This window comes from Quercus lobata, unplaced genomic scaffold (assembly GCF_001633185.2).
Source record: "Quercus lobata isolate SW786 unplaced genomic scaffold, ValleyOak3.0 Primary Assembly Scq3eQI_205, whole genome shotgun sequence".
NCBI classification, from domain to species: Eukaryota; Viridiplantae; Streptophyta; class Magnoliopsida; order Fagales; family Fagaceae; genus Quercus; species Quercus lobata.
This window is the reverse complement of record NW_022154710.1, coordinates 233631-248256: the sequence shown is the minus strand read 5'-3', so window position 1 is coordinate 248256 and position 14626 is coordinate 233631. Positions and strand designations below refer to the sequence as shown.

Genomic DNA, 14626 nt, shown 5'->3' with positions numbered 1-14626 from the left:
TATGAGAGCACATTTTGGATGAGCATAATTCTCCTCAACAAGACCATTCATGATTTGCTAAACCCTTGAGTCTTAGTTTCACCCCCACAATCCTTCTGCAACTGAAATGGATTCACAAACTTAAGGGTACAAGCTGTGTGAGATTTTTCTCGTGTTTGTAATTCGGTAAATATAGGGTCTAAACTAGTTTAATTAGGTAATATCATTGGAATATATTGTATAATTTATTTTTTGAAATGATCAATATCATATATTAGGATTAGCCATATTAACAAAAAATTTCGCTCAATAAGAATATTTTATTTTAATGTATTAAACTATTAATTATAAAATAAATAAAAATATATATAAAATATAAAAAAATTAAAATAAATAAAAAAAACTCTTTCATCTTGCTCTTTACAAAACCGGGAAGGAGGTTTTTTATTTTTATTTAAAAAAAAAAAAAAAAAAAAAAAAAAAAAAAAAAAAAAAAAAAAAGAATGTCACACTGTTTTCTCAATCAACTAATGAAAATTTTGACTAAATTTTACAAGTTCTTTTTCCATTTCACCATACAACGAAAACAATCACATTCGCATCCCTCAACCTTAAATTGTCTCAATACTTTTAAAGGGTACATTATCATATCTAAAACTGCAACTCTTAAAAAAATATTCCTGTTCTAGTGTACTAAGCCACTTGTTTCATAATCATTACAGAAGAAAAAAGAAAATTGAAACAAAGAACGGAAGAGAATAATCTAAAATGATAAATTTACAAAAGTTTTCAAGAAATAGGTCTCAGAAATCATGATTTGGAAAGCCAATTCAAGTTGATATCTTTCTTAGCCTTCATTACCTTTAAATTGGAGAAGAATTCCTCAAAAGGCTCCCATAACTTGGCCCTCTCTTCATCACATACCACAAGTCTCAACTGCTTGAGATCAATAATTGATGATGGCAACTGCTTGCGCAATCTCAAGCACTCTTTCATGTGTAACTCTTTCAATGTATGCAACTCACCGATGTGTTTTGGCAACTTGATAATGCTTAGGCAGTCAGATATGTCAAGAATGCGTAACTTATGGAGGCTTCTGGTTGACTCTGGCAACTCTGACAATTCGGTACAAGACCTAAGCCTTAGCTCTTCTAAATTCACCAACTTTCCGATTTCTTCAGGCAATTCAGACAACTTATGACAATTGGTGATGTTGAGTTTTTTTAGGTGGAGAAACTCACACAACCATGTAGGCAATTCCACCAAATCATTGCAATAGTCAATGTTTATCTCCATTAGATTTGGAAATGAATCTGAAACTTGTATAGTAGAATTCCCAAAAGTTTGACCAATATTACACATAAACAAAGATATTTTCTTCAAACTCCTCAATTGTACAAGGGTATTGCAAAGGGAAGAAAATGAAACCTTCTCTAATCTAATTCTCTTTAGATTGGGGAGAGAACTGAGTAGCTGAAAATTACTTAATTCAGCAGGAAAGAAACCATAATTAGTGACAATCATAACCTTGAGTTTAACCATATTCTTCACAAACTCAGGTAAGGTGTAATTCGTTGTTCGAAAATTCAGAATTAAAGCCTCAACTTCAGGTGCTTGAATGTCGTTGCACCAACTCGACGAAAACTGCTCATCTGCAAAACAAATATTCCATATGGTTTGACAAGATACTCATTGGTACGTTACATAGTGTGTGTGTGCCTTTGTTAGAGAGAAAAATGTACCAACCAGTAGAGATAGATAATAAGCGTGCATTGATAAGTTGTGGTTTCATCCACCAGTCTGGCAGATTGTTTTCCCTGATGTCCACAATCAGTCTTGTCCTTTCTATTATTGGCTTCTGGCTGCTCAATTGGATAGCTAGCTCCCTAAGAAGATCATGTTGGGTGACGAATTCTTCATTGTAATAGTAACTGCCCTCTTCTGCATCTTTCCTGGTGAATGACCAAAAGTATAAGCTTATAAGAGATTCAAATTCTTCAGTCCTCACATAAGAAAAATATATATTCCATGGCAATCGAACATAGTTGTGGATTCAATAACAAAGACATGGATTGAGACAATTAGTTTCTATCTGTAACAATTAAAATCAAACGGTTATAAGATAAGCAGCAAAAAGGTAAGACTACGAAAAGTTGAAATTCCCCTCTTTTATTGGGCAGAGTAATTGGACCCCTTATTGTTTATCATTTGATATAAAATTCCTTTTCTCTTTTTAGTAATCACCTTTAGCATCCTTGGTGTGTATATATATATTATCAATTGTGGCCAGAAGTTGATCAAGCTAGAAGACATAATGCAATATTTTGGGCCTTAGGTCATGTATAGAGATATCACATCACAACTAGCAACTAGAAATGATCAAATGAAGAACTTATCCTACAAGAAAATCACACTTTAGAAATCAGAAGTCTGAACAAACCTTTTCATAACAAGACTAGCCAAATTCCGACTGTTGAGTTCATGCAAATTAGCAATAGCATGGACATCGTTTTTGCCTGATTCATGTAATTCTGTCCAAACATCAATGAGGGCAGTAGCAGGGATTCTTTGGTCTTCAGGAAATGAACCTAGGTCCATGAAATACTCTTTGAGGATGATCTTGTCAGCAGAAAAGTCTAGACATTTTTGGAGACGAGCAAGCACCTCATTATCAGAGTCAAAAATAGAATGACCTTCAGACCATCCCATTACTTTACTTTGCCAAACCTCTACAGGCTGCCCACAGAGTGAACCGCCAATCACTTCAAGGGCTATTGGCAACCCCCCACAGTATCTTACTATCTGCAATTCAAGGAACCAAAGAAAATTAGTTCTTATCCATAGGTTACAAGGGTAATATTGGTCAAGACTGTTTTTTGTCTAAACTCTAAACCACTGTTTGTTCGGAAATGTGAAAATGCATTTTGTATGACTTTTTTATTTTCTTTCTTTTCCCTTGTCTTCACTCAAGTTTTGGGGACAATTCTTTCTCAAAAAAAAAAGAAGGTTTTGGGGACAATTGGTTTGCCAGAAACAAAACAAACAAGCTTAAATATAATGCATGTGCAAGTATGAAAACACAATTTGGGCAAGTATATATGGTATATGGATCCATCAACCCAAAAATAGAATGTATATCTTTGGTCATATGCACACCTTAACCCAAAAGGCAAAAGCACAAACAAAATTAACCATATTTCTTATATATATATATATATATATATATATACTGACAAAGTACCTTTTCCATATCTTCTTCTAGTATGTAAGAGCTCCCATCTTGCATTGATGCTGAGTGACAAAAAAGTCTCATTGCATCTTCATGAGCTAATGGATTTAATTGAAATCTAAACTTAAATCTTGAAAATGCTTTTCTTGAAGTCACCACAATCTTGTAATTTGGAATATTAAACTTGAACTTATCAATAAGGGATTCTGATTCAGGCCAGACATCATCCAAGATCAACAATATGGGTTGACCAATTTGATACAGTAGTTGCTCCAGCTGGTTGATTGCATCTTCATCACTTTGAAACTCAGGGCACTCATCACCATTATAACTAAATAGGTTTTGTACAATGACCTTCAGGTTGGGAGTTTTTGAAACGTTGACAAAAAATATATTGCCCATATATATGTCTATTCAAACACAATGTAGTTAGAAAGCTGCCACCAAGGCATGGTTCATGTCTAATAACATTATACAACTACATGCATAATGGTGAAGTGAAATAAGCAAAATTCCCAATCCCAACCACAGGGTAAGAAGTGAACAAAATCAATTTTCTAGAAAACTACACCAATTAGGAATATAAGAAAATTCATTTTTTTTTCTCCTTATCTTTTCTTTATCACTACTCTTCTCAGTAATTCTAAAGGATGAAATATGCCAAAAGCACTTCTCTGACCATTGAGAAATGTCCTACCATATCTTACCTTATGGCCCAAATATTTGTTTCAAAACTTAGTTCAATTCATTTGCATAAATTGGAATCTTCTGTTTGAATGAAGTATTCCCATTTGTTACAATTATGGTTAAACATATAATAATCAAGCAATGGTACATTTAAAGATTCATCAATAAAGTTCTCTATGTATTTTGTTTTTAAATGACCTAACCATTTACTTTTACTATAAAGTATCCACATACTAATACTATCATTACAAATAACCAAAATGAAAGTATTGCTCATGTTTTTTTAAAGCAAAATGTTATGAACACAACATTTTCACAATAATTCAAAACGGGTTTATTAGTGTCAATCACTTTTATTATGTAACATAAAGTACCAAGCATTCAGATCAAGACATGGTAGTAGTTGGAAAAACAAAAAATGAAAAAAATTGTATTCACTAGACATATTTTAATTTGAGAAAAAGTACCTATAATTTCCTCATCCCAACCAAGCATTTTGACCAATGTGGTCTTCCCGCAACCTCCAAGAGCAGTCACTATAAGCACAGACACCTCTTCCTTCAACAGCTCCCTCTTCAACTCCTTCAAATGCAAATCAAACCCAACAATATAATCCCTGAGTTTAGGAACCGCACACGAGGATGTCCCATATTTCTTCTTCATGTTCGAATTCTGACTCTCCACATGCTTCAAAACAAGATTCAAAGCCCTTTTGTTCTCATTCACCTCCGTCAATGTCTCCAATCCAATCCTTGTGTTGTGATTCACCTCGGCCAATGTCTCCAACCCAACCCTTGTGGTGTAATTCACATCGGCCAAAGTCTCCAACCCAATCGTTGTGTTCTGATTTAACTCGGCCAAAGTCTCCAACCCAATCCTTGTGTTGTGATTCACCTCGGCCAAAGTCTCCAACCCAATCGTTGTGTTGTGATTCACCTCGGCCAAAGTATCCAACCCAATCCCTGTGTTCTGAGTCACCCCTGTCAAAGCCTTCAACCCAATCTTTGTGTTCTGACTCACCAAGGTCAATGTCTCCAACCCATTCCTTGTGTTCTGTACTATCAAATTAACCTGACAGAACTTTTCAATAGCCTTGTTCAACTTGGATAGCTTGTTCGAATAAGAATAGGCTTTGACACAATAGTTCCAATTCCGACGCTTGATTTTGGAGCACTTGAGAACCAGCTCCTTGCCCTTCTTCATTTGTTCCACCAAGCTCTGTGTTTCCTTTACTGGGAAATTAAGAGCTTGGCTTAATTCTTCTATTTCTCGGACCATTGGTGCCACACCATCTAGCGTGGATTCTAAGCGTTTGAGTTCGGATTTGAACATGATGATTTGGCCTACCACATGCTTAACTGTATCGTGCAAAATAGCAAATCCCTCTCCAAAAGCTGCCCCCACAACACCCCCTGAAGCAAGATCAGCCATATCTCTTTGGAACCTCAATTAAGAAAGAAACACAATTTCAGATCTATCTACCGAACCATACCAACAAAAAAAAACATAGACACCAATTTTTGCCTGGATGAATTAGATTTTCATTCAAACAAATGAAAGTGCAGAGAGAACGATCAAGAAGCTAGCTTTGATCTCAAAGCTCTTCAATTTGTTCTTCTCTCAGCTTTGATGCAAAACAATATGAGAAAAAAAGAAGAAGAAGAATTTATGCTTCATTGTGTTTTCGAGTGACTGTTGTCAAGCCGTCCAGTATGACTAACAAGTTAGATATTTTCTGGAGTTTCCAAGTAAGTGCTAATATGTTTTTTTTTTTTTTTTTTTTGGGGGGTGTGGGAACTACTGTGATTACTTGTCGTACGAATAAATGGACGGTCGTTGTTGTTGCTGTTGTTGTTGTCGTCGTCTTCGTGATTTTTTTTTTTTTTTTTTTTTTTTGGGTGGCTACCCAAATGGACGGTTATTTATGAGATGTTTGGTAGAGGAGTTTGAGTAATGTTGTTTGAATGTTTTTTATATACGTGTAGGTGAAAAAGTGTGTGGAAAAGTGTGTAATGTTGTTTAAAATACTTAAAAATGTGTTCAAAATAGGCTACCAAATGGATCCTAAGGACAATTGTGATAAAGCCGTAAAGGAAGGGTTGTCTTTACCAACCTAATAATAAGAACCTGTGACCCATTATCTTGTGAATTTGAAGTTGTAAGGGCATTCACATTAGGTATCTCCAAACTATTCTATTTTACCATCTTAAAACTTACTTTATCATTTATACCATACTATTTTACAATACTTCTAACATCCCAATTTTTATTTTTCTATTCTACTCATTAAAATAATATTTCTATACAATAAAATAATGTTTCTACACAATAAAATAATATATCCCCTAATCACCATCATCTATTCTTTCTTTCTCATTCTTTTTGTTCAACAACCACAAATTTTATAGAAAACACCATCACCACATGCCCACCACACCACCACCACCACCACCACCACCAATAACCCATAATCTACCATAAACACCAAAAAAAAAAAAAAAAAAAAAAAAAAAAGCCCAGACCATCAAACACCAAACCCCATAGCCCAATGCCAATCACCCAAACACCCACACGATCACCAATCACCCAAAAAAAAAAAAAAAAAAACCACTTGCAGAAATCCACAGCCCAACGCCAATCACCCAAACACCACACCTAAACACCACACCCAAACATTGATCACCCACACCAATCCGAACCCACGCAACCCACAGCCCAATGCCGATCTCCACACCACAACCAAACCCACACCAATCCAAACCCATGCAACCCACGACAAACTCATAGCTCAACGTCGATCTCCACACCACACCCAAACCCTGATCTCTGCGCCAAACCCCAAACGCCGATCTCCACGCCACCACACTGATCTGGAGTTTTGGTGGCTTTTGAGTTTTGGTGGCGATGGAGTTTTGAGTCTGAAGAGAGGGAGTGAGTGAGGAGTGAAAAGAGAGAGAGTTAGAGATTGAGAGATGGATAGAGAGAGAGAGAGACACAATAAAATATTAGTTTTTTGTTTTAGAACTATGCTACAGTGCAATTCTACCTTTAGAATTGCATTGTAGCACTATTGCAAAAAAAATTGCAATAGTTGATTTTTATAAGGCCTGATAGAGCTTGATTTTTGTGTGAAAATGGTAAAGCACTCCTACATATGGCATTTAGCATGCCCAGTGCAGATGCTCTAAGTTTAAATAGTGGCAAATCTTACTTTTGTGCAAATGGCCCCACTTTATTTATGTGAAGGGTTTAAGCAGATTAGGAGCAGTTACCAAACACGTAAGGTCATTTTTTTATTCAACCAAAAAAAGAAAAGAAAAAATAAAGGCTCTTGCTTTTGGAACCTCGCATGATCATGTTGAAATGTGGAAGGAATGACAAATAAAGGTCAAGGCATTAAGGCTTCATTAGGCTCAAGGAATGAAAAAGTGGAGGAATTAAAAATATTTAAGTTATCTTATATGTGTTTGGTTGGAAGTAGTAAAGTGGAGCAACGAAAATTTTTTTTTAATTTAAAAGAAAAATAAAATAATAGAAAATGTAGTTTGTATAAATATACCATCGTGCCTCTATTAGAACAAAAAAAAAAGTGCACATTATATTTTATTTTTTTGAGTGAAGATTTGCCCTTCCTTTGGTTGAGTAGAAAATTGATAAATAGGAAAAAAGAATTAGGTTTTTTGAATAATCCATTTTTACCTTTTGGGGCTTAAAAACGGTAGCTATAAATCGTAATTAAAAACAACGGTGGCGCCTGAGTAAAGACAAAACAGTAAAAAGAGAAAAAGAAGAAAAAATAATAAATAAAACTGGTAAATTAGACTCTAGACAAAAATTGAAGAGAAATTATATGTCTACAACATTTCTACAACAAATCCTAAGTGGCAAGTTGTTACTAGTTGTTATTGTTGGGGCAAAAAAATAATCTTAGCGTTAGTTTGAAATTTGAACTAATAACAACTAACCACCTATGATTTATTGTAAAAGTGTTGTACAAAAATTGAAGAGAAATTATATGCCTACAACATTTGTACAACATTTTTACAACATCCTAAGTGGCAAGTTGTTACTAGTTGTTATTGTTGGGGCAAAAAAGTAATCTTAGCGTTAGTTTGAAATTTGAACTAATAACAACTAACCACCTGTGATTTATTGTAAAAATGTTGTAAACGTAGCATTTTTCAAAATTGAATTAAGATTAGTTTGAATTGGGGGGGGGTGGGTGGGTGGGTGTGGAGGTGGAGCCATGTAAATAATAAGTGAGGCATGTAATCAAATTCTGCCATTAACTTGGCGTTAAAACCTAATAATGACCCAACACTTCTGGTCTCTGATATGGCCAAGTCAAATTCCTTTTCTTTTTATTTTTTGGAAAACGGCCAAGTCAAATTCTTAAGCACCTGGATTATCGTGTTTGCTGTTGTCGTTTTTATTCTTAACGAGGTATGAATAAAAAGAATTCTGCGGCGCACGGTCATTGACTTTTACTCTTCGTCTGGTACTAAGAAATTTCTCATGGGACCATGGATTAATTCGTAAGCAAAGATTGGCATTTGCTTCTCATCATTGTGTTATAAACTCAGAAGACACTAGTTTTCCATACCCAATGCATTTCTTTTTCTTTCTTTAGTTTTTTTTTGCTTTGTAACTTTGTTCTCTCTCTCTCTCTCTCTCTCTCAGTTTGTTTTTTGATCAAGAAACTCACTTCTAAACTTTGATCGACCACCATTTCTTAGCTATTGTTTTCTTTGATTCTTGGTTGTAGATTTAGCAGTGGACTGCAATTTAACAACAACATATATAGCCTTAGTTTCAAAATTTTGAGAGTGGTTATGGATCCTCCACAAACATTTAGCAGTGGGCCAGAATTGGCAAATTTCGTTATCAGCTCTGGTGTCCTGAACCAATCCTTGGCAACGGTTCAGGATCTTCACGGAGAAAAAATCAATCAAAATGAACACCCAGTAAGACAAAGTTTCTCAGCAATCAAACTGTACCATCATAGCTTTTTCTACTCAACCTGCTTGTGCCAAAGACTATATTCAGGAAAGAGGAGATTTGGTTTCATCATCAACTCTTGAGGAGTCTTTTCCTCTATTCAATTTTCTGTGCACCAAAAACAACCCAGATTTCACCATTAACAAAGCTGCTCTTGTGCCCTCCCTCCTTGAAATCTGAGGTACATCTATCGCCTGAAAAATCTTTCTTTTTAATTATTTTGTTTTGTTACATAATACATTAATACTACTACTTAGCTTGGCAAAAGCTTCAGTATGAGCATGACTGTGAATGAAAAGTACAATAAATTGATAGGTCGTAATTAGGAGTGTCAAATAGGTGGTTTGGGATTGGCATAATTGGGTTGGGTATTGATGGGAATGATGAGGTTACATCCCATAGACGAAGCTAACACTCATGACGAAGGCGTCCTGAGTGATGAAGAAACCAGACATCACTGACGAAGGCAGGGGAGTCATTCAATGTAGTCAATCAATGACCTGGGCAGTTACCAAATCAGCCAGGCAGACCGTTGGGAACCTATTAAAAGCCTCATTATTGGACAAAATGCGTTACTAGGGAAAGCATTAACAACCATAACGGCTAGCACCCAAAGCCACATATATAAAGCCCTCACATTGTCAACAGAAGGTACATATACATTCACACTTTGAGAGAGCACTCTGGTTTTTATCTTGTTCTTCCATTTTCATTTCATAAGGTGCTTTTTTTTATTCTAACTTTGGCATCGGAGGCGTTGTGGCAGGCACCACACCGATGACCCTTATTGAGGATACAGTCGCATCGACGAGGAGTTCCATCTGCCCACTTTGACTGACGAACTCGCGCTTCATCAGTTTGGCGCCGTTTGTGGGAACGACATTTTCAGATTCATATTTGAAAACATAGTTTCCATCAACCCTCTACATTCAGATGGAATCCAACCCAGATTCAGCAGCCTTGGCCCAGTAAGTTCAAGCCCTTGCAGCCACCATTGAAGAACTCACCAAGCAAAACCAGGAAATGAAGCTACGACTCCAGCATGTTCAACAGGCTCAACAGAAAGAGAACTGGTCCAAGGGTAACCTGGAAGGAGAAGGGGATAGCCACAGGAAAGGTACCCCTCAGAGGCCAACTACTCCGAACGAGCAGAACTCAGATCTCCTTTGAGAAATGAGGAAGGAGATGGACGAACTGAGGAGCGCCATTAAGGAGAAGACGAACCGAAGCGTAGACAGAATGGTAAGGGCTACGGATTCGCCTTTCACCACGGCGGTACTTGAATGCCCTATACAGTCAAAGTTTCACTTATCTCAACTTGAGCCGTTCGACGGACTCAGAGACCCTCAGGATCATCTTAATACCTTTAAGATGACTCTAGGTCTTCAACAACCACCTGACGAGATACTGTGTCGTTCCTTTCCCACCACTCTCAAAGGAGCTGCAAGAGAATGGTTCACGAAGTTGCCGACCTCGTCCGTAGACAACTTCGATCAATTGAGTAGTGCCTTCTTGCACCACTTCATAGGGGGGCAACGTCCAAAAAGGCTGGCAGACTACTTACTCACCATAAGACAAGGAGAGAAGGAAATTCTGAGGTCGTATGTCAAACGCTTCACTTGGGAGACTCTGGAGGTGGACAAAGCAGATGACAAGGTGCAGCTGACAACCTTCAAGGCGAGGCTGAGGTCCAGAGATCTCGTGGCCTCCCTCGCAAAGAACCCACCAAAGAGGATGGTGGAAATGCTCCTGAAAGCACAGAAGTACATGAATACTGAAGATGCTTTAGCAGCCATAAAGGATGCCGAGAAGCCAGGTGACAAGGCAAAGAAAGAGGACGACCGTAGGGGGCAAAAGAGAGAGCGACCGGATCGTCGGAACAATGACGGGAATAGGAGGAAAGATGATAAAAGTCCTCAGACGGTAAGATTTACTCCTTTGGTTATGCATGTTGACAAAATTTTCATGCAGATCAAGGACGAGCATTATCTCAAATGGCCCAGACCATTGCACTCATCTCCCAATGTCCGTGACAAGAACAAGTACTGCCGGTTCCACAAAGATCACGGCCACAACATGGAAGATTGTAGAGACCTAAAGGAGCAGATAGAGGAGTTGATACGGAAAAGGAAGTTACAAAAATATGTGAAAAAGGGAGAATATAGTAAATTCAGGGACGACAATAAAATCCAACATGAGTCCTTTTCTTGGGATAAGGACCGTCTGTCCCCGCCTCCACACAAGGTGATCAGGGAGATAAAGACGATTATAGGAGGGCCGTTTTCAGGAGGATCGTTTAAATCACTCAAGAAGGCATACCAGAGACAGGTAAATAGTGTCCACACCATACCTCCATCTAAGCACCGACGAACATACTAGGACATATCCTTCAATGAAGGAGACGCCATGGGAGTGAAGCAGCCCCACTACAATCCCTTGGTCATTATGCTAAATATAGAAGGATTCAATACCAAAAGGATCCTCGTCGACAATGGCAGCTCCGCAGACATCATTTACCTCCCGGCCTTCTAGCAGCTAAGGCTAGATCCAAGGAGACTGCGCCCCTTTGACTCTGCTCGTTAGCTTCAGCGGATATAGGGTATACCCTAAGGGCATAGTGACATTGACAGTGACGGTGGGGGCCTACCCGGTGCAGCTGACCCGTCAGCTAAACTTCTTAGTGGTGGACTGCCCCTCATCCTACAATGTCATCATTGGGAGGCCCATACTCAACAAGTGGAACGCGGCGACGTCCACCTACTGTTTGAAGGTAAAATTCCCAACAGATAATGGCGTCGGTGAAGTAAAAGGAGATCAAGTCCTGACAAGAGAATGCTATCAAGCCGTCCTGGCTGCGAAGGAGAACCACACGTGGATGATTGAAGAAAAGGAAGAAGATAAAATGGAGGCCCTAGAAACAGTGGAATTGGTTGAAGGAGAAGCAAACAAGACGACAAAGATAGGGACGACGTTAAGGCCCGAGATGAGAACAAGGCTCATAAGGTTCCTTAAAGAAAACCTAAACGTCTTCGCATGGAGCCACGAGGACATGCCGGGCATAGATCCAGAGGTCATCCAGCATAAGTTGAATGTGAACCCGGAACGGAAGCCTGTCCAGCAAAGATGAAGAACCTTCGCCCTAGAACGAGATTAAGCAGTTGCAGAGGAAGTTACCAAACACTTGACGGCAGAGTTCATCCGGGAAGTGTACTATCCTGAATGGCTCATGAACGTCATCCTAGTAAAGAAAGCAAATGGAAAATGCAGGATGTGTGTAGACTTCACCGACCTGAACAAGGCGTGCCCGAAGGATAGCTTCCCTCTACCGAGAATAGACCAGCTCGTGGACTCTACAGCCGGGCACAAGTTACTGAAGTTTATGGACGCCTTCTCGGGATATAACCAGATAAGGATGGCTGAGGAAGATCAGGAGAAGACCGCTTTCGTCACGAGTCAAGGACTCTACTGTTACAAGGTAATGCCTTTTGGATTGATGAATGCTAGAGCTACGTATCAGAGGTTTGTGAACAAAATATTCAGTCAACAGATTGGCAGGAACATGAAAGTGTACATGGACGATATGCTCGTCAAGAGCAAGGAAGAGCTCACACATCTGGACGACCTAAAGGAAACGTTAGCAACCCTAAAAAAACACCAGATGAGGTTCAATCCAAGTAAGTGTGTTTTTGGGGTAGCTTCGGGAAAGTTCCTAGGATTCATGGTGTCCCAAAGAGGAATAGAAGCAAACCTAGAGAAAGTGCGAGCCATCATCAACATGGCGTCACCCAGGACCGTCAAGGATGTTCAAAAACTCACAGGAAGGATAGTAGCTTTAAACAGGTTCGTCTCCAGAGCTACAGACAAATGCCTGCCCTTTTTCAAGACCTTAAAGCAGGCTTTTGCCTAGACCGACGAATGCGAAGCAGCGTTCCAGGAACTAAAGCGTTACTTGAGCAGTCCACCCCTCTTAAGCCCGTCTAAAGAAGGATAAGACTTATACTTATACTTGGCAGTGTCAGCCTCGGCAGTAAGTGCAGCCCTGATTAGAGAAAAGGGCGCGAAGTAGCTCCTAGTTTACGACGTCAGCCAGGCCTTCCAAGGGGCTAAGTCCAGGTATCCAAGGATTGAAAAGATCGCGTTTGCGTTAATAGTGGCCTCGCGCAAGCTAAGGCAATACTTTCAGGCAAACCCCATCCTTATAATGACGGACCAATCGATCAAGAAATCGATGAACAAACTTGAGGCAGCCGGAAGAATGGTCCAATGGGCGATTAAACTTAGTCAATTTGACATCGAATACCACCCTAGAATGGTGATCAAGGCACAAGCTTTGGCAGACTTCATCGCAGAATTCACCCTTCCGGATGAAGATAGCCTTACCGACGGAGTTGATAGATGGACGATACAAACTGATGGTTCGTCAGCCTAGAGGAAGGGGGGAGTAGGGGTTGTCATAACCACCCCCGACGGAGAGGTGCTAAAATATGGGGTCCAACTAAAATTTTCGGCCACCAACAACGAAGCTGAATACGAGGGGATACTGACGGGACTGAGGCTTGGAAAGGCACTTAGTGTTAAGAACCTGTTGATCCAAAGTGATTCAAAACTAGTGATTGGGCAGATTAGGGGGGAATACGAAGCGAAGGAAGAAAGGATGCAGAAATACCTCAGGATGACGAAACATCTAACTCGCGAGTTCGATATAGTGGAGTTCGTGCAGATCCCAAGAAGTCTGAATATGGGGGCTGACGAAGTCTTGAAGCTAGCGTCATCAGAAAAAGGGGAGATTAGCATGGATTTGGCGATGGAGGTCCAGAAACACCCCAGCATTGAAGAGATCACAACATTCACCATCCAAAGCGCAAACAGCTGGATGACACCCATAATATCCTTCCTCCGAGACGGGCACCTCCCTCAGAACACAGAAGAAGCTAAAAAGGTTAAGAAGAGGGTGGCCAGGTTCACGATCCTTAATGACGCCTTATACAAGAGAGGTTTCTCCATGCCTTACTTGAAGTGTGTCGACAAAGAAGAAGCTAGATACATCCTGGAAGAAATCCATAGAGGAATTTGCGGCGACCACGCTGGCCCCAAATCCCTGGTGAACAAGGTAGTATGAACAGGATATTTTTGGCCAACTATGCAGGTAGACGCTGTTAAGATCGTCAAGAGGTACGACAAGTGCCAGCGATACGGGAATGTACAACGGCTTCCAGCAGAGAGACTGATTACTATAGCCTCTCCGTGGCCATTTGCACAATGGGGAATCGACATCGTCGGCCCACTACCCCAAGGTAAAGGTCATGTAAAGTTCCTACTTCTTGCTATTGATTACTTCACAAAGTGGGTTGAGGCAAAGGCTCTAGCAACGATCACTAAGGCTCGAATTCGGAGCTTTGTGTGGAAAAATATAATCTGCAGGTTCGAGATTCCTTGACGATCATATCAGATAATGGGAGGCAGTTTGACAGCTAAGGCTTCAAAGAATTCTGTTCAAACCTTGGGATCAAGAATCAGTTCTCGTCCTTGGGGCATCCCCAGGCAAACGGGCAAATGGAAGTGACGAATCGAACGCTGCTCAAGATTATCAAAACCAAGCTGGACGATGCGAAGGGTGCCTGGCCAGAAGAATTACCTAATGTCCTGTGGGCTTATAGAACCACAGTAAGAACCCCGACAGGAGAGACCCCCTTCAGGCTTACTTATGGCATAGAAGCAGTAATCCCAGTCGAA

At 39.6% G+C, this 14626-nt stretch overlaps 1 protein-coding gene across 1 annotated transcript; it reads right to left on the bottom strand.

The window, feature by feature from the left end:
- Window positions 1-547: 547 nt before the first annotated feature.
- LOC115973028 (probable disease resistance protein At5g66900) lies at window positions 548-5613 on the bottom strand. Its single transcript, XM_031093269.1, has 5 exons — window positions 4363-5613; window positions 3221-3618; window positions 2420-2781; window positions 1726-1931; window positions 548-1631 (listed from the first exon to the last, which is right to left on the bottom strand). The coding sequence occupies exons 1-5, from the start codon at window positions 5324-5326 to the stop codon at window positions 790-792; spliced, it is 2772 nt and encodes a 923-aa protein (XP_030949129.1). The 5' UTR covers window positions 5327-5613; the 3' UTR covers window positions 548-789.
- Window positions 5614-14626: the final 9013 nt, after the last annotated feature.